A 22,108-nucleotide genomic window follows, 5' to 3' on the forward strand; every position below is an offset into this window, starting at 1 on the left:
CATTGTAATAAATCTACCGGATGTAGCGTTAGTAAGTGACTATCAGGCAAATACAACACATGTACATCCACGTTTCATTGTGATCCTGTAGATGGAGTTTTGTATTCTCTCATGAATTAGTTCTATACCGATATATAGGATAGCAGCTACAGATACATTCGTATAAAACTCTTCGATATACAGTACAACTTTTCCTGCGCACGATGGAGGTCTGCTATTGCGGTATTCTTACATCACTGCCTCACAATCTTGCTCTAAAATCCTAAGATATTGTCTCGCTACATTTGTGTCCTCATCCAAACCGAAAACTCATCACTGTTCAAAAACTTCGCTTATTGACGTAGCCATGTTAAATGACCTTTCATTCGAATTCCGTTAACAAAATGAATACTATACAAGTTGAGCTGTAATTTGAAGGTTTCTTTTAAAGGGGTGGGTCGGTAAGTCTCTGGAATATTCTAATTTTCCAGAGAAATTCAGATTTGCAGCTATGTTTTCAAACGAATCAAGGTAAAAAACCACTTTTTTAAATTTCCAAGCCATATTAGTGCACAAAGAAACACCAAACCAGACAACTCTGCAAAGTCAGCACTTCAGTTTGAAATTGTTAACCTTAAAATTCCTCATTTTACCTTAAACCTGCATAGTAACAATTTTAAATTCGTATGTTGTCTCCTAATTGGATATCCGTGTAACAAATAAATTGTAAGCGATAGAAAGTCCAGTAAAAATCATACAATATACGTGTTATTATCTTTAGAGTTCGCATAGGACATTCAAAATAGATACAGATATATATTTATTAAACAGGAAACTTCAACCAAAATGGTTTGAAATATTTTGTGACTACCCATTTACACATAAATATATGTATATATGTTGAGTTATAGTGACCCAACACCAATCTCCAACAGCAATTTAATAGAAGGGAATGGGTTTTTTTTTTTGAAGTAAACATACAATATGTATTTCTGAAAAGTGAAGATAACGAACAGTGATCAAACTCATAAATTCCATAAGCAATATAAAATAGATAGTAAGGCACACTAGAGGTGGGATCATCATTTGACCCAATGATAGGTTGTATTGGCAAACTAGATCGTTATAACGCCGATGGAATTTGCGAAAGGCTGACTTTAGGGACTGTTCAATATTTATTGGGGAGTTGGGACCGATGCAAAATGCAATAGGACACATACATACTGATGAAAGGCGAAGATAACGAACAGTGATCAATCTCATAACTCATTTTGTTACCTTCACCTTTCATAGGGAATACAGGGATGTGAAAAATACTTGTAAATAAATTAGACAACAATTCAGTAACACAGTCATTAAAATATGCAAATATAGCACTTTAAACAACAATAAAACAAAAAGAAAAAAATAAGACCAAAATATTGAGATTTGTGACTTCAATTGACAAATTACCTAACAAACATGACAAAGTAAACAATGTTTCCCAGGAACTTGAATCCCTCAGCTTATATAACACTTAAAGTGATAATTATGAAGAACTCCAGAGATTTTTAAAATGAAGTTTAATCATGCATATGTAAAACTTATACGGTACCAATTTTGATACTCCGGATGCGCATTTCGACAAATAATGTCTCTTCAGTGATGCTCAACCGAACTTTTTGGAATCCGAAATAACATAAAACTTGTAGGCCCCAAGAGCTATTTTAAGGAAAAACAGAGTGACAAAAATGTGGAGTCAAATTCGTCTAAGGATAAGAGCTATGAATGAGGGAGATAATCCTTTATTTTGAAATGAATTTGTCAATTTTATCACAGCAATTAAATATACATCCGTATTTTCAAGCTAGTAACGAAGTACTTAGCTTTGGCTGTAGAGACCATCGGGGACTAACAGTCCACCAGCAGAGGCCTAGACCCAGAGTTCATATTTATTAGATTGGACACACACTTTTTTATTGCACATCTGATATAGAACAGCAACTTTTTTGCATTCTGAGAAGATAGGACATAGTTTTTAAAAAAAATGAAAATATGGAATACACTGGTCCCAACCCCCAAATAAATATCCCTTAAACGCGACTGTTAAAACCCCTGTACCATCAATTTGTTGGTTAGTATCTTGCCTGAATTTTAAAACTGACCATACGCAGAGAAGCTCCTGCGTATCGAATAAGTTGAAAGATATAAACTCCATAATTTATGCAGGTGATAATGGAATATTGCTATATGAATATGGGAAGTTGATAATGGAGAAGCTGAAATCATCCCGTTTGTTTGCAATTATACAATGTTTGTACGAAAGCGACATTTACAAAGGGATTTTAGTATGTTGTAGTTCTTTTACGTTTAAATGGTTAACATAGTCTCTTAGCATCATTGCATTCATGGTCCTCCTCAAAATCAAAACATACGGGACATAAGGGCAATGAATACTTTTTTTCTGGTTATATAGTATAAGTTATGCAAGATATGGGCATGAACGTAAGATTGATTGATTGATTTTAAACGTCCCGTTGAGAATTTTTCACTCATATTGATACGTCACCAGCTGTAGGCGAAGTACCACAAATTGATGCTATGTGCTTGAGATGGTAGCAGAAAGGGTTCTTTATCGTGCTAACACCTACGTGACATGGGACCTCCGTCTGTAAGGTCATATCCGAAAGACCCATGATTATCGCTTCTAAATGCCGAGCGTTTGACGAAAGAGCAATCACTACCTATTTTGATGTCTTAGACTTGGCGACATCCCGGTTAAGAAGCGAACGCTTTACCACTGAGCTATCCTGACCGGTAGTGAAAGTAAGAATAGTTTTTATGGATAACTGATAGGGTGGTGCTCTGTTTGGCATAATTAAACACATAACACGGTTTGAGGAATTAGAATGGTCATTTATTAACTAATAAATAACAAAGTATTATGCCAAAAAGCATATAAAACAGTTGGAAATATAACAAACTAAAAACACAATACTGCAATTCATGCTAAGGAATTGTGACTAATAAGACATTAGAAAAATGCCACAATCCTAAAAACTACAATATAAAAAATCATAAATACAATATTATGACTAGGAAAAAATCTCAAGTTATACGAGCAGATAGTTTGGCAAATTGTATATACAAAAAGTGTCAAAGATGGGGTATCTCCGCCACCTATCACGGCTGTAATTAACTTCAGCTTTGATATGCCCCATTCTTTTTTTCAAAAGTGTAAGCATAAAAATCATAGAGGATATACTTAATGATATATCATTATAGTTTAGTTTTAATTGTAACACGAATTCTGATTGGTTAATTCGACTTTATCATTATTATTTATATCGTATAAACAAAACTGCCGTTTATTCCCGCTATATGACGTCCGAGGAATGCGGTCACAATACGTTTGGCTGTTCAATTTTCATTTTGTTGCTACGGCATTATGAGTCTGCGTCATATACAATTCATATTTTCTTTAGCATTATTCATCAAATAATACAGCGCACTGAATTAAATGATAAGGAATGGAAATAATGTTTACTCATTTTATACGATATGAATTACGTTGGGATAGTTTATGCTATCTCATAAACCGATTCGCGATTTATAATGTTGTACTGTAAATTGTCCCAACTTATTTGATATCGTATGAAATGAATGAAAATTAATTTCATTCCTTAAATAATACACCTGCAAAGCTTTTTCTCAATGACTTATAACAAGGATCTAGTTTTACGTCTATAAATTGAGAAAGAAGAAAACAAACTTTTGCTTAAAGTCTTGCCCTTCAGATCCTCACCAGAAATTCCTTTCCCTATACATGTGTATTACTATGATAAACTTTACTAAAAGATGAACATTTGAAAACTCGAGATTTATTTAACTTACATTTTGTTTTCCAAAGAACAGAAATGTTTTCTAGTACATTATTCTTTAGTAAAGAAGACAACATGTCATCTCATCTAAAATAAGACCAGGTTCTCCAAATGAATGAATATTATCATTAGGATAATTTTTTTCTGGTTTGAAATATGGGTGTATTATTTTAAATGTTCTTGATATGATCATTTTATTATTATATATTTTCCCCATCAAGTGGGTTCCTGGTAAACTATTGAATCGAATCACATCAAACTCAATATTGTCCTTCATACACTGCACATACGCCTCCGAAACAGCCTTATATCTTAAAATCGACTTTATGATTGCAAACTGGAAATATAAATAATGTGAAAGTATAACAAGTGCATTCCCACAAAGAAAAAAAACAAAGCCAACATCTAAATATTGGATTCACAAATCGATGGAAGCGTCTGATATCTCTTTCCGGAATGTTCTAAAAGGATAGGTTGGATATTTGTTACAGATACAACCGGATTGTGAAACATATTTACGGATGTTTCCAAATATTACAATTGGAAAATTTGACACGTGTTGCAGAATCGTTTCATATATATACCTGTCAGACTGGGGTTTAAATCAGTCACCCCAGAGGTACTATGTGTTTGAATATATTATCACTTCGAATATTTATGTTAATATTTACATTCTATTTCAGACAGCTTTTCTTTTTTTATTTACTTAAAATATACATAATATTTCATTAAATTCAGATACATATTGAACAGTTGCAAGATGCGATAAAACTTTAAATATTGTATTGCAGAAAAAGAATTCTTTTAAGATACGTTGCAATTTATAATGCAGAACATCCTTTCAATATTCTTGATACATGTATGAAATATTATATTTTTCTGAAAAGGAAGATAAGTCTCTATTGGATGTTTATCTGCAATGCGTTCGTCATAATATTAATATTTTTTTCAAATATCGATGAGTGGTACAACAGTAGTAATACATTTCTTTGTTTTAGATGAAGTTGTTCTTCCTCACCGTAACAATCTTCTGCCTCTGTGAACTATTTCCCCAGTCGGAGGCTGTTTCCTCTCATTGTGGTTATCATGCTTTGAATCACTACTACACCACGCGTTGTAACTCTACGTACTGCACTAAGTACTACAAAGTCAAATACGGATACTGCTCATCTTCTGGGGTACAGTATTTCAAACACTTTGAGGAGTTCTATCTTTTCTGTAGATGTTCTCTACAATTTTTAATGTTGATTCTAAAAAACTATTAATTCTGTTTCCAATGTCTACATTTTAACTACAAATTTAAGATGGTCTTTATAAAACAGTTCGATCCTATTGAAATTGACAGAAATCAAGTTCCAAACTAAACATACACGTAGAATTCACTGTGGTGAAAGCAAATTGTTGTCTGATATGATGCCTGTCTTAGGTGTGAATACCTGTTATATTCCATTGGTTTGGGTAGAATAAAGGGGACATTATAAGAAATAAAATACCGTTGTCTTTATCAGGATTCACGATGAATTTGAAAGTGTAAGTAGTATAATGTATGATAAGTTAAAGCAAACGTCAATGAACGCGTCTTCCTTCTTTTTTTGGTTTCAGTATCTACAATATGAGGTGAACGTGTACTATAATGGTAGACAGCTTTATTATTACATCACATATTACAGAAATGGCAAGTAAGTATTTTTTCTCTTTCGATATTAAGTTAATTGAAATCACATTGATGATCATTTCTTCTTATACAGGGTATAACCTATAAAATGGTTATTAGACTAACATACGGATTAACGTCAAATTATCTAATTTCTCTCTGTGAATATTGAGAGAGATTTTCGGCACTCTTTCTGGGTGATTTATGATGTTGTTTTAGAACAATGATTCGTTACTATGATTGTCATTCCTTTATTGTTGTCTTTATGAATCCCAAGTGTGGTCATATCACTTTATAACAAATATTGTATTTTAAATATATAAAACTTTCAACGCGTTTTTTATTGGTACCCGCGCAGTATGTTAAAACAAAAAGATCTGTGAGCATGATAACTTTGATTTAAGCCTTAGTATAAAAACCAACGCTATCATATTTGTATGAGAACTATGGAGGCTGAGTCGGTACATACTATTGACATGCGTATCCATTGTTGTGATCTAAAGTAGGCGAAATTAACACAGTATATATTTTGAATGTACATGTAACCATTTCTCTATTTCAGGAGAGCACTAGACGCAGGAAAAGAAGCCCTGGAAAAAATGTACGTACCAAAATATTTTAAGGACAAGGTATAACCCCAACTGTTAACTACATGTATTTGTTAGTATCTTAATATTGCTGCAAACCTATATCTATTGCAAACATTTATCACGAAATCACGTTTACTTTTGCATTATTCTCAAATTTTTACTAGAAAATTCAATTCATTGAAAAAACAAGTTGACCAAACTTGAAATACTTCAAAAACGTCTGTTATATTGTAGTAATGACCGATTTACATTGTTGTTTGATCAAATAATAGAATATCCCAGGTAAACACAGCGGCATCCTTCTTCAGTCAAGATGAATTCAGAACCTTGATTATCCTAAGACCGTACCAACTATAAAAGTTGTATAAAGATAATGCAATCGTAACGTTCCATCAGTTTTATCTTGAACATTTATTTGTGTTCGGACATCACTATGATTATGTACTGTTGCAATTTCATTATTTATCAACAGCAAAATAGCGAGAAGAAGCACCAACGAGAAGAAATCTGTGAAAACAGTGCAGGTACTTCAAGAATCTTTCGCTAGCTAAAATTGTCTTCAATAAAAAAGAAATTGTGACTTGTTCCGAAAATTTAAATCCAATAATAAGTAGAAAATTCTGTATATGCATTTGTTTAATGTTTCACAATATATCATTTATTAATAGTTTCACAACTTTAACATTTCTCTTTGTTCGCTTTGTTTTAAATTAGGCTGAAGAGTATGGCACCATATTGCAAAAACTTGGTGGTAAAGTCGTTCGCAGTGGCGCAAAAAGTCTCAAAGGCTTAACCACTGATATTGATCAATAAAGTATGTGTTGAATCGCTTTCTTCAAATTAAACAAAACAATGCATGCATTATGTGCAATATTGTGTTTGTGTTTTGCTAATTATACATGTAGCTAATTTTTTTTCAGACCAGGCACAGAAACAAGATTATTGAACAGTGTGTTCTTTCCTAGTTATTCCTTTTAATGAAATAAACAATTGCAAATTATGAATACATGTAGCTTGTTGTTTTCAATGACTAATTTATATGACATACTATCCTCGAATGCAGATTTCCTCGAGGAAATTTGCAATGGGGCTACATCCATCATTGTTTGACGTAGAGTGGTATTCTCGCTCACAATTTCCCTCTCATATCCCAGAGTGGGATTTCCCCTCAGATCCCAAATTCGGATGTCCCTTAGCATCCCGGGGTATGATTTCCCTCAGATAGACACCACACTTTTACTTTTATGAGAGCTTATTTCTTATCCATGTCAAATTCGGGATACATTTTAATAGTGATGTGTGAGTAATAGTCAAGGAACATATAAACATCAAAGGAAGTCAGTAGGATGTCTTATTGTGCTATTGCTTGTTTGGCATTTAACAGTGTGAAAACAGAAAGAAGTTGGACGAGACTTCGGTTTACTAGAAGACACGAACTGGACATTTGACAAAATAATACTGATACCTGTAAATTTGCATCAAACCGATTTGTAATGAGCATAGTACAGTACGCATTATATTACTGTATATTTATGTACTAATTTGGCGACAGTCTTAATGTTTTAAAACAACATTCTTTGAATTCTGATGAAAATCAAAAGGCCAAACATTAACTTACAATGGAGACTAATTCATTATTTGCATCATTATATTGTTAAATTATCTTGAGGTTGTGTGACAGTTGCCTGGTTTAATTAAATGTATCTTTTATTCCAATGATAGCAAATTAAAAAGTGTCACAAATACGTGTATACTTTTGCAAAGTCAACATTTCAGTTTGAAATTGTTAAATTTAGAATTCTTCATTCTGCCCTTAAATCTAAATAGTAACAATTTTGAATTCGTATATTGTCTCAAAATTGGATATCGGTGAAACAAATTCCACACGATAGAAAGTCGAGTAAAAAAATTCTATAATCTGTGTGATTATCTTTAGAATTCGTATAGGACATTGAAAATGGTACATTTATATTTACTAAACAGGGAACTTCAACCAGAATGAATTCAAATATTCTGTGACTGCCCATTTACACATAAATATATGTGTATATGTCAGTTATAGTGACCGAATACCAATCTCCAACATAATTTCAATAGAAGGGAATGGAGAAAAGGGTTTGAAAAAGTAAACATTTGATTTGTATTCCTGAACGGTGAAGATAACAAACAGTGATTAATCTCATAAATCCCATAAGCAATACAAAATAGATACATGTAGTTGGGCACACCAGAGTTGGAATTAGGTGCCTAGGTGGAGTAAGCATCCCCTGTCGACCGGTCACATCCGCAGTGAGCCCTATATCTTGATCAGCTAAACGGAGTTATCCGTAGTTAAAATCAGTATACCAAGAACGGCCTAACAAGTGTGCCACGAATGTTTAACAATATAACACATGAGACATCATTTGATCCAATGATAGGTTATAGTGGCAAACTAGATCGTTATAACGACCATGGAATTTGCAAAATGCTGACTTTAAATGAGACTGTTGAAACCCCTGTACAATCAACTTGTTTGTCAATATCTTGCCTCGATTAAAAACTGACCATACGCAGACCAAGCTCTTGTGTATCGAATCAGTTGAGAGATATAAACTCCATATGCAGGTGATAATGGAATATTGCTACATGAATATGGGAAGTTGACGATGGAGAAGCTGACATCATCCCGTTTGTTTGCAATTATACAATGTTTGTACGAAACTGACATTTACATTGCAATTTTAGTTTGTTTTAATACTTTCACATCACACGGCCTCTCAGCTTTGGTCGGTGCGGGTTCGAATTCCGCTGTCGCCGGTAAGTGAGGAAGTTTCCCAGTTTACTTTCGGAAGATCGGTGGTCTCTTCTCAGGTAATTGTGTCTTGGTTTTCTCTTCCATCAATAAAAGCTGTGGGCCACCAGATAACTAAAAAAATTTTGAGCATGGCGGAAAACGGCGAAACAATCAATAACGTTTGTATAGATTAACATCGTCTCTTAGCATCATTGCGTTTATGGTCCGTTTCAAAATCATTTATAACATATGGAACATAATAGTTCTGGATATGAAAGTAAGATCGATAGATTGATTTTAATTGTCCCTTTAAGAAATTTTCACTCATATTGATACGTCACCAGCTGTAGGCAAAGTACCACAAATATAGACCTATACTTAGCTCTCAGGGCCGTAACAGTAAGAGTTCTTTATCATGCCAACGCCCACAGCGACACGAGACCTCCGTTTTTAAGGTTATATCCGAAAGACCCGTGATTCTCACTTCTAAATGTCGAGCGTTTCGCGAAGGAGCAATCACTACCTATATTAACGTCTTAGGTTTGACGCAGCCATGGCACAGGCGGGGCTCGAACTCACGACCTCCAGTTGGTATTGAAGCAAACCCTCTACTTCTGAGGTACCGCTACCGGTAATGAAAGTAATGAAAGAATAGTTATATCTTTAGAAAACAAACGTGTAAGCATAAAACTCATAGAGGATATGCTTAAGGTGGAGACGGATAGCTATCACGTGATTGACGTAATGCGCAAATCTGCACGCGCTGTTTTTCCGGAATTATCAACGCCATCACATATCGATCATCTTTTACACAAAGCGTCTATTGTTACAAGATGGCTGAAGAGGCAGACGTATCGGCATCGAAAGAATTTGCGTTTTTGAATGGCAAGTTTACATAGAAAATTAAGTCATGGAGGTCATCCAGACTAAAAACTATTAATAGTCACAGGAATGTAAGAGAAATTAAGGATGACCATGAGTACAGTTTTAACGATAATACGCCGTGTCCGCCTGTCCCACCATCGGCATCGGTTTCTGTGCCTGAAGTAGCTGTAAATTTAGACGTGAATGATGATACTGGAGAAATTAATTGGCATGATGGCAGGAGAGTGATAGAACTGAAGCATCTTGCTGATCAGATGCAGTGTAAAGAATGTGGGTCACCTCTGCACTTGTCAGATATCACGAGCGAGACACGGTACGGGCTGGGGAGCGTTTTCAATATTTTGTGCAGAAATTACTTGTGTGACCATGTCAGCCAAGTATCCACTGGAAAGAGAAATAACAAGGGTGCTTTTGATATTAACACCAAAGTGGTCATAGGTTAGTATATAAATATTCAACACCCCATTCAATAATAATTATAAGCTTTAGCCTACCACGTACATGACTGTCCCAAGATTAGTAAATTTTGTCAGAGTGATGTCATAGTGTTATAAGATTTTAAAAAGTAATTTAAAAATTCTTAAGTTTTACTCTTCAATAAAATAAATCAATTATTATAAACCTTGATCAACTACATGTACAACTGATGCAATATACATGAAAGGTGAAGATGTTACATAGTATATAATCAGAGATATATTTCTCTGATATAATGTGTGTATGTAAAAATAGGTCAGAGAATTTGTCATATTTATGAATAGGCCTATATCTTCATTTTTTAATATTCAACTTTGCATTTAGAGGGGTGAAATTTTAGATTCTGATGACTTTCAAAAGTTTTTTAAGCTGTTCATGTCACATAATTTCATCAACAAAGTAAACTCTAAAATTCAAAGGGGAAAAAAGGAAAATTTAACAAAAAGGGAAAAAACAAACAAAATTTGGTTTTCTCTAATTAAAAGGTATTCTTAAATCTTGATCTCATTTTTTTTTAGTTTACTTTATAGTTCATAATTTTTTTTCTTTGCTATATTTTGACTTAAAGATCACAATGATTTAGACAGGGTCCATATGTAATTGAAGAGTTGAATTTAGTCTAGATCAAAACTGATTTAGAGATTAGTGTGCACTCTTACTTTGCTATGCCTTATTGCCTTATTTCATTATTATTTTAATTTTTCAATAAGGTAAGAAGAACTTCAATGTGCTGTCTGTTAGTAAAATGGAATAGTAAATATAATCATATTTTCATAACACTGAAAAATATAAAATGGCAAGTGTGACAGACGCACTTTGAAAAATCTGATATAGAAAAGAAAAGTTAATGGATCCAACTATCTTGTTGTAATATAATCTTAATAAGATGCTTTGTACCATTCAAATCAATGTCTCCCCCCCCCACCCCCACCCTCCATGTTACCTAACTATCCTTTTCTTACATAGTTTGCATCAAGAATACTTAAACAAGCCACTTTTACATTTGAGATTAAAATCATTTTTCAACCCCTAGCAGACTCTAACAATACATGTATGTGCCAATTTTTAGGGTACTTGATTTTGTATCATTGCTATATCAGAGATTTGAATTTTTCACATTTGAAGAGACCTCTCTAATTACAATCGCTTTGATGATTATACAATCTTTGTATTAAGTCTAATCAATCTATATAATCTTTATTTATTCTTATAGGTATGGTTCATTCTGGAATGGGTCCGTCCCATGTTGTGAGCTTTTTAAGTGCTTGTATCATCCCACCAATAGATCCAAGTACAATAAAGAAAAAGGAGAAAGAAATTCACCAATCCTTTCATAGAGAAGCTTCAAAATCTTGCAGATCTGCATTAGCTTCGGAGTATGAAGCTGTTCAACAACATGAGCTAGAGTGCAGTTTTGATGCTGGATGGCAAACCAGAGGTTCTGGGTGGCAGTATAGGAGTAACTCTGGTATGTAAACAATCTTTATTATGATTTACAGTAATATGAACATAAAATATAAAACAGGAATTTCACAAATTAAAATTTGGTTTGGGTAGGGGAATACAAACCTTAAAGTAGAAGAGGGGTACAAAACACAAAATTTTGTCTCAGTAATTTTAGTAACAGATAGACTTTAGTTGAATGCCAAAATGTCTAAATTTGGTAGAGAAGTGGTAATTAAAATTGGTTTGTAATATGTTTTTAAGTTAAAAATCTGATTTTGCTATCATTATCACCTGGAAACATTTTGGGTAAAAAGCATTGGGGCTCTTTCATTTTTCTGCATTCTGCCTCCATTTCAAATGGAACACCCATTTTGAATGGAACACAGTGAAAGGTGACTGGATCACAGTCCCCCAATGACCCCCCCCCCTTCCCCTCCCTTTGTCTACACCAATGCATATACCCATTTTATAAATTGATTAGGCTGCATTGTTCCGATTTGACACCTTGGATCTTGTAGGTATTATGTTCTATTGATTAAAGTCATAGAAATATTACATGCAATGAAATTTCATATATTTTAGGGCACGCTAGTCTTGTAGGAATACAAACAGGGAAAATTGTTGACTTTGATGTAAGGACCAAAAAGTGCCGCACCTGTCAATACTACTCCGGAAGGAACGAGACAGTCCCTAATCACGATTGTAACTCAAACTGGAGAGGTATGTTATTGTTTTATTTACAATATACATTATATGATATTGAAATATTTTCATAGAGTTTTGAATATTATTGAATTGAAGGAAAATTTGGAAAGTTATTCAAACCATTTATTTTTTTATTAGGATCTAGTAAAACCATGGAGCCAGACATGGCCTCAGCCATGCTGAAAAATCTTCGATCCAAAGGCTATGAAGTTAAAACTCTTCATGGGGACAGTGACTCTACAACAATGGCCAGACTAAAACCAGATTTCAAAGATTTAAAGAAGAACAATGACAAAAACTACTTTAAGAAAAATCTTTCCAAGGACCTTTATAAACTCTCTCACAAACACAAAGAACTGAAGCCAGCAGGAGTAATTCCTTATTTAACCCGGTGCTATATGTACCCAATATCCAGTAAGTGTGCTACAGCAGAGGATCTTGCAGAGAAGTTGGAGATAATTGTGCCACATGTGTATGGAGACCACTCTCTTTGCCATTCTGCATCGTGGTGTACTTATCACAAGTCACCATCAACTTACAGGTTAGACTATTCATGTTTTTAAACTGTTCCGAAAGGTGACTTATAGGTATTTTTCTGTCTGTCTCAAAGTGTATGTGGTCTGTAGATGTCATATGTCTATACATACAAAAAAAAAAACAAAAAAAAAAAAAAAAAAAACTTTCAGTTGGTATTTGAACTGTAGTTTGTTATTATACTTATGTCCTTTCTATGTATTTAATTATTCCTAAGGGTTGTTTTAAATTGTTTGATATGTTATTAGGGTAATTATATCATTACACTAGGCACTGTATATTAATGATATTAATTATGCATTTTAATTCTGACACTATGAATATTTTATTCACATGTCTGTGCACATTGATTTTATATTATCTTTTCTATCACAGTTGTAAAATGCTTTAGAGAACTAATGTTTATAGGGCGGTATTTAAATTTTTAAATTACAATTACAATACATATACATGTCTATATTGTTCTTGCCTAACCTACATATATATGTATATACAAATGAATTATAGATGGACGCAATGCTGTCTAAAATAATTAATTTGCTTAAATATTTAAAAAAATATATGCTCTTAGCAATGTTTTAATAAAATATACATTTTAGTTTGTTATTCAGGTACAAGCATCTACCACAAGGTAAACCATTTCATGAGGAGGCATTGGGGAGTGATTTGAATGAGATCACCAAAAAGTTACAGAATAGGACATCACAATTAATTTGTATGGGTACAACTCAGGCAAATGAAAACTTTAACAACATTGTTGCAACTAAAGCACCAAAGAATAGGTATGATATACATGTAACTTGAAAAAGTCAATCTGTGTCTGACCTTAAAGATTTCTCTTTATAGATACGGCACATATAGATATTTGATTTTATTGTCATATTTTCAGATCTTATGGAAATACATGTTCCTTGGCCAAACGAGTGTCGGCTGCAGTTCTACAAAAGAATATTGGATTTACATATGTCACCAAGGTATAGCTATATATATGTTCTTTTAGACACTTTCCTTTTATAGTTACTCAAATTTATGGCATTACAATTAATCAGTGAAGGGTTGCTGCCTTGCTCAGATGAAAATCAGACCCCAACATTTTCTAAGTTTTACTCGCCGGATAAATATCCAAGTCAAAACAGTAAAATTTTCAGGGGTTGAAATTTTTATTAGTTGTGGTACTGACTACATATTCATTCTCATCTCTACGAGACAAACAAAAATAATAATGATCATATGACTTGAAAAATAAACCTTTAGGACCATGAATATATATGTCTTTTATCTACCCTTTTTAAACTGAAGTAATATCATTAAGGAAATGCAAAGATTTTTGGGAGTGAAATTTTCATTTCTTGACCATTGACATTGTGCTTTATACCATTTTCTTTGTCTCAAAGATACGAGAAAGAATATGTAATCAAATAATTTTAGGTTGACAAATAAAGATTGTATGTCTCAAAACCTTAAATATATGATTATGATGATATTCTGATTTATTCAAATACATGTGATACATGTAGATAGATAAATCCTGAATCAGTTGGATTGAGGTTTTTTTACTCTTGTCCTAGCTCTTCCATAAGGATAGATTTCAAGTGTATTCTTTGTGTTTACTTCTTTTGCTCATATTGAACTCTAAGAAGTCCTTTATATGCATAATGCATGTAATTAATTTACAGGAGCTTAATGAACTCCGGATGTCTGTGTAATGAGTTCAATATTTGTACAGCATTTGCACCTCGACATATTGTATTTACAGATCAACAAAGATGCCTTATTATCGCCTGGGAAAATAACACAGAAGTCAATGGCCAAGGATAAAATAAAGCTGTGGCAGAAAAGAAATAACTCCAAAATATCCCAAAAATGTAGACGGTTGATTTTAAAGGCAAGGAAACCTTGACCTTCACATACTACCTAATCAACATCTTCTGAACTATCTAGGGTAGGGCTTTCATGTTTTGTATATCAATTTTTTATGGCAAGATGTCAAGTTTTATCAGGCCAAAAATAAAAATGGATTTGTTTGATGTACTCCGACCGACCCATCAAATTTACTCCTACCCGATCATTTTTTTCAGCAATTTAAAATTTCACTTTTTAAATTATTTTGTTTGGTTCCCTTGAAAAATAGAAAATTCTCCTTATTTTAAAAGAAAATATAAAAACAATTCATGATATTCCAAAAAAAAACCCCCAAAAACCTACCTACCGACCCACCTTGAAAAATGTGGGTCGGAGTACATCAAACAAAAATATTTTTAATGATGGCCTCAAATACATGCACCTTCATGCAGTTCTGAAGAAAAATTAAAAATATAAAAAATTACCCCACTCCTTAATATTGCAGTGAAAAAAAAAATTGCCAAAGTAATTCTCTGCCTACGAATGATTAAAATAAGACCAATTAGTTGATCATGATCAACTAGACAGAAAGAATGAATGAAAACACAGTATTTTGCAACGTACATGAGTTATCTCCCTGTACTCGCAACCTTATAACCTATTGTAGTAACATATTTTAATTGTCACAATGATGTGCCTGTCAGAAACGTACAGTGTATACATACATGTTTACAATTTATAATCAACTGAAAATAATTCACCTATTTCAGAAAAAGAATGCCCATCATGAGACAGCTAAAGCAATTAAGGAGGGACAAACTTATCAAAGCAACATATGTGCTTCTGATGCTCCAGACATAAGAGTCCATTCCACATATACATTCTCTATCTGATATGCAGAACTTTGTTGTCTTTGACATCGAAGCAACAGGACTGTCTCGATCTTCAGATATCACACAACTGTCAGCCTATGATGGAAAGGAGTCTTTCAATGTTTACATTGACCCTCGACAGCCAATCAGCCAGAAAGCAAGTGAGATTACAGGACTATCAAACTGTTTTCATAAGAATCAGATGTATCTCAATGGAAAAGATGTTAGAAGTGTCAGTCTCCATCAAGCATTGCTAAGTTTTTTTGTTTGTTTTTTTTTGATTTTCTGAAATTGAAGAACCGTCCCCTACTTGTAGGCCACAATATTGGATCTTACGATATCCCTATTTTGTCAAAGCTACTTTTGGAATTTGGACTTTTATCAATTTTTCTTCAGCTTATCATTGGATGTATAGATACATTGAAAGTGGCAAAGAAAGCTGTCCAAAAAAAAAGAAGGAAATAATCAATTACAAGCAGACCACCCTTATCAAGAAATTACTTGATATAGAGTATGATGCACACAACGCATTGGAAGATGTTAAAAGTTTACATCAACTATTTGCAGAAAAACTGCTTAGTCATTGTAGAAATAATGATATATTTCCTTTTAATGTCGCAAAATTAGAAAGCAGCTATGGTGTAGTGATGCAAAAAAAAAAAAAAAAATTTCAAAGACTGTAGCAAGACGCTTTGCAAACTCAGGACTTGGACTGGACCATCTACACCTTGCTTTCAAAAGAGATCCAGATCATGGTGTGAGCAGTGTTTTAGTAGAGCGTGGTTTTAAAGCGAGGACTGTTTGTGCCATCAAAAGTTTCTTTCAGGACATGTCTCCTACAGAGGAATAGAAAATGTGAAAACTAGTATTTAGATATTCTGCTATGTAAATGATGCTTGTTTTTTTGGTTTGTAATTTTAAGATACTGAAAATTGAGGAAATATCTGTAAGATAACATTTTTAGATCACCTGAATTGAAAGTTCAAGTGAGCTTTTCTGATCACCCATTGTCCTTCTGTGTGTCCATCCATCTGAAACATTATTGTTTTTGTACATTCGGTCTGTCTGTCTGTCAGTCACAAAATCTGTACATTTATTATACTGTAGCGGTCCGCCGGGTTCGATCGCCGGTGGCCAGTTAGCTCAGTTGGTAGAGCACCTGACTAGAGATTCAGGGGGCCCGGGTTAGAATCCCGGTCTGGTCCATTGTATTTTCTCCCTTTCTGTTACATTTGGTGCCGTAGACCAGCCCCCCCCCCCCTTGGAACTGACAGGTGAAAATGCCTGCCAGGGGATAAAGATCCTGGGTTGATGTCTTCAGGTGTGAAGACATTTAAGGAGGGAGGAATGTAGCGGTCAGCCAGGTTCGATCACCGGTAGCCAGTTAGCTCAGATGGTAGAGCACCTGACTAGAGATTCAGGGGGCCTGGGTTCGAATCCCGGTCTGGTCCGTTGCATTTTCTCTCTTCCTGTTACAATACATATAGTCATGTAGAGCAGGAAATTAAGGCCTCTATCAAAATTATAAATTTCATGATCTATGAGATAGAGTTTCTGACTGTAGGACGTGGTCTTCATGTAAAGTCTTTCATCAGTATAGGCACCTTAAAGGGGGGGGGGGGGGCATTTAAGTTTTAAGAGCATAATCTTGTTTTATATACTGTTTCTTAAAATTGGAATTTAGCTGAAGTATTCACAACAGGAATTGTATTTTAAGGTTTCAAAGCTCTTGGGGCTAGTAATTGATACTTTTGATTAAAACTCAGATGATCAATAAGGCACCTATGAGCCTCTTGTTTTCATGTACAAGGTTATGTTCACTTTCCTGCTGGTACTTCAGCATAACAGTCATTATTTTTGTACCGTATACATTATACAACAATGACATTGGTAACATCGATGTTGAATCTTTTCTCCATCTTTTTCCTCAATGCACAAAGTGCAGTTCATAATGTCTATGTTCCTACTCATGCTTTCTCCTCCATACCATGCAATACATTAAAGGGGGTGGGGTGTAATTTAGAGTACTTTCAATTTTGGGAGTTGGGAACATTTGTTAGTGGATATTTCTTTTAAACCAAAAACAAATAGAATTTATTTTTTATTTGTGTGAATTTTTTATGTGATAAAACTCTGATTTAAAGTATCAAATATGGTGATGTATGATATATTTCTGTATTCTGATTTTAAGTGCATAAAGGTCAACTACAAGAGAGCATAGTTAAAATTCAAAATACATATTTCTGTATCATATTCCCTCATTTATAAAAGTTAAATGCAAAGAATTATCGAATTTCAGCAAGATTGTTTGGATGGATTCTGGACAATACCTCTTATTTCTTAAGAAATTTTGTGTTTTGTTAAAAGGGGGTGGGGTTAGATATTTGTTGCTAGTTTCATACTGAACCCCATTATGGTGTATAATTTTTTTTATTAAATTTAACTTACTAATTGACTAACTACTTAATCAAATAAAATAAGATATTTGATAGGTAATTTTTTTACAGCTGGAGCAAAAGTATGACACTTTGTGCAAATATTGTGCACTATTTCAAGGTAATTATCCAATGCAGCTTGGTTGAAGTAATCCTGTTGAATGCTTATAATAATTGCTGAACTTGAAATTGATGTGTAATATACAATTACACGAAAGGCTCTTTGAAACCATATGTGACAAGTTATGATCCTTTTTACAATACAAATGTTATAGTTCTTCTTGTATATTGCTCTCTGCTTATTTTTCTTCACTTTTTACGCTTTACAAAGACTGAGGAAGGTGTCATTAAAATTGCCATATTTCTCAAAAATGAGGTCGATTATCTACCTTGATTTTTAATATGTTTTATATCAATGCTTCATCATAAATATGTATCAAAATAAAAAAAATTCAATGGTTAATTTTTTTATCATCAACCTATCAATCTCTACCTTAATGATATATCATTATAGTTTAACTTTATTTGTAACACAGAATCTGATTGGTTAATCCCGACTTTATCAACATTATATATATAGTGTAAACAAAGCTGCCGTTTAATCTCGTTATCTGTCGTCCGAGGAATGAGATCATAATACGTTAGGCTGATCAATTTCCATTTTGTTGCTACGACAATATTTGTCTGCGTCACATAAAATTCATAATTTCTTTAAAATTCTTCATCAAATAATGCAGTTAACTAAATTAAATCATATGAAATGAAAATAATGTTGACGTATTTTACAGATATAAAGGACGTTGTGATATTTTACGCTATTTTATAAGCCGCTTCGTGATGTATAGTGCGTAAACTGTCAAAACTTATTATATATTACATAGAATCAGTAAAAATGATTTTCATTTCTTGAATCTTAAACATTCAAAGCTTTTTTCTCAGTATCTTATGATTAGGATCTGGTTTTAACATGAGATTGGAGAATTTACGTATGTTTTGAGTTACAAAATAGAGTTTGTTAACATACACTGTACAGCTGCAGTTCTTTCGTATATTATAGACACTACACTTAAACATACCGATTGTTAGGCCTTTCTTGGCACACTGAATTTGACTACGGATAACCCCGTTTACCTAATCAAGATATAGGGCTCATGGATGGTGCGACCAATCGACTTGGAATGCTCACTCCTCCTAGGCACCTGACTCCACTTCTGGTGTGTCCAGGGGTCCGTGTTTGCACAACTTTCTATTTTGTATTGTATACAGGAGTTATGAGATTGATTACTGTTCGTTATCTTCACCTTTCTTGTAATGTAATTTATCTCCTAGTATGATGTTTCCCGTGTTACAATACAATATACATCATTTAGTGGAATGTATCTATCTCCAAAGCTCCATTGACAGTGACATGGGGTACGGAATTTTACAAGTACTTTATTTCCCGAATATCCGTAAGTAGTTTTCATATTCAAATTTCAAATTAAGGTAGCTCCATCTCATGTGATTAATGGAGCAAAGTAGAACAGACGTAAATAAATGATTTTTACTTGATGTAGGTTAATTCAATCAGTAATCGAAGAAAATATATCTGTTGGCTCATTTTCGAAGATTTCAGACATATGTCAACATCAGAAAATCGTACATTGTCATTAAATAACATGATAAAGATTAAGAAAGAGTGGTTAAAATGAATCCCGTAGGTACCCCTTGCTTATGGTAAGAGGCGACTAAATGGGGCGGTCCTTCGGATGAGACCGCAAAAACCGAGGTCCCGTGTCACAGCAGGTGTGACACGATAAAGATTCCTTCCTGCTCAAAGGCCGGAAACACTGAGCATAGACCTAAATTTTGCAACCCTTCACTGGCAATAGTGACGTCTCCATATGAGGGAAAGAATATCAAGAGGAACGTTAAACAATATTCAATCTATAAAACTAGTTAAAATGACAACATTTTGACTTCAGCAGTTTCAAAACACTGCTACTTTCTAAACCTAAATAAATTAAATATAGATATCAAGGAAATCATTGTATATTAGACATGCAATAGAGAAAATAACAGTATATGAGTAATTGTTTTCCACCGGTTTTAGTATTGATAATTGATTATTTATAGAAGATGTAAACCTTTTCAACGTTAAATACTTTACCATTTTTCTAATATACCCAGTGAAATTTCCTTCAAAGATATATTACTATCATACAGAAAGTTTAATTGAATAACGGGTACGCTTTGCAAAATCATATGCTATCACATGAGAGTGAAGATACCTTACATGTAAACAGTTTATTGATAATACTTTTCAAAGTATCAATTTGATTATGCCATGTTTGTATAAATTAGTCCTGTAACTGAACCCACCGCAACTGTAATACACTTTTGATTGTGATTATGCAAAAACTGATTATTCCAAATAAGAAGTTCAGCGGAAGTCAAAAGTTCTACGTATGGAACCGATCAATGGGTTATACCACTTTCTACTTCACAACACATGTCTAATATCTAAATAAAATATCCGGAGCTATGTTTTCGGGGCTAATAGTTAATTAAATATGCGTCAAGGCTGGAGCTTTGCCGGTTGTAATTTTTGGTTCGCAGCAATGACTAAATCATATCGCATCTTTTATGCGCCGCATCATTCTGCAGATCGTTGGAGGCGTTTTCCAATTACAGATCATTAGTATGGAAAAGTATTGAACGTTTCAAATACGTACACAATTAATTTTTAAATATTTAATGTCCTAATGTTTTGCCTTTGGTATTATTTATATATCTATCTTATTTATTACCGATATTGATTTTCCTCCATATATTCACTTAGGAATTATGGGATTGATTGCTGTTCTTTTTTCACCTTTTCATCTAAATACAAATATTATTGATAGTCATTTTCTCTTAATTGCTTTATAATATAGTTGGTCTATTTCATCGGTTGGAAATTTCCAAAGAATTGAAATGAGAATGTAAATAGCGTCGCGGTTCATACTGTCATGTATATTTCAAACAACAATATATTTCTTTATTGAAGCAGTAAAGTTTTGTTACGATATAATTATTCGAGACATTTTCTAAATAGTTTGAATGATAGAAACGGAGACACATTCCCTCCATTGCGGACTCCGACATTCCTAAATAAAACAAAGCAGTTGTATTATTCAGTTTTATTAGTGATTTAATTACTTGATGCATATTTCTAATGTACATGAACGATTGATAGTTTATCCCAAATCATTTCTCCGGTGACAAACTTGTTTGAACTTTGAAGTATATAAAAGCACAGAATAGACATAAATACCTCTCCATGATTGAAATCAGAGCTCTTCTGGTACGCTATTGACCGTCATTATGGGATTTAATACAATTTACAGTGTACCTAGTACGAGTCACCACAACTACCCAAAACTTCAACATATAACTGAAATATTGCCGTCTCGACTTCTATATAAACCACAAGGGAAAGCAAATTATACATTTTACGTATTCCTTCTCATATGTGATTTAATTTAGAACATGCATTTCAGTAATTAAAAGGAAAAGGAATACAGATGCATTTCCTGGTTTTTAAGTTTGGTGTTTAGCATTTTTAAAATCCAAATTTGAAGTTTATTAAGATTTCATCGAATGCTATGAGAAAAAGAAATAAGTTTTGACTGAATGCTATCACACACTATATGCTGTCTTACTAGCATATGATAAGGACCATTGTTTACTTAAAGTACGCTAACATCCTGTAATTTAGAATACAAATGTTTTTTAGTCATGCATTCCATATAATACTAAACATCAATACGAATCTAGCCTTATGCAAAGATACTTTACTAATTATACCACTGATATTTAACAGGTAAAACCTTGAATACGTAACATATAACAAACAATTACAATGATTGAACCTATTGCTTTTAAAAGTTCTTACCTGTATAATTTGAGAAAAGAAAACAAACTTTTGCTGAAAGTTTCGCCCTTCAGATCCTCACCAGAAATTCCTTTCCCTATACATGTGTATTACTATTGTAAACTTTACTAAATGTGTTTTGCTTTAGGATGAAAATT

At 33.4% G+C, this 22,108-nt stretch overlaps 1 protein-coding gene and 1 pseudogene across 2 annotated transcripts; both read left to right on the plus strand.

Annotated features, from left to right (window-relative positions):
* Positions 1 to 4,445: 4,445 nt before the first annotated feature.
* Positions 4,446 to 7,087, plus strand: LOC130052643 (uncharacterized). 2 transcript variants are annotated; one of them, XM_056158205.1, is made up of 6 exons: positions 4,446 to 5,017; positions 5,442 to 5,518; positions 6,056 to 6,094; positions 6,556 to 6,607; positions 6,798 to 6,897; positions 7,004 to 7,087. In XM_056158205.1, the coding sequence occupies exons 1-5, from the start codon at positions 4,838 to 4,840 to the stop codon at positions 6,894 to 6,896; spliced, it is 447 nt and encodes a 148-aa protein (XP_056014180.1). In that variant the 5' UTR covers positions 4,446 to 4,837; the 3' UTR covers position 6,897; positions 7,004 to 7,087. The 2 variants fall into 2 exon arrangements, with proteins under 2 accessions (XP_056014180.1, XP_056014181.1); XM_056158206.1 differs by having other exon boundaries at positions 4,808 to 5,017; positions 6,798 to 7,087.
* Positions 7,088 to 9,602: 2,515 nt separating this feature from the next.
* Positions 9,603 to 16,860, plus strand: LOC125673463 (uncharacterized; annotated as a pseudogene).
* The last annotated feature ends 5,248 nt before the right edge of the window (positions 16,861 to 22,108 follow it).

This window comes from Ostrea edulis, chromosome 3, assembly GCF_947568905.1.
Source record: "Ostrea edulis chromosome 3, xbOstEdul1.1, whole genome shotgun sequence".
NCBI lineage: Eukaryota > Metazoa > Mollusca > Bivalvia > Ostreida > Ostreidae > Ostrea > Ostrea edulis.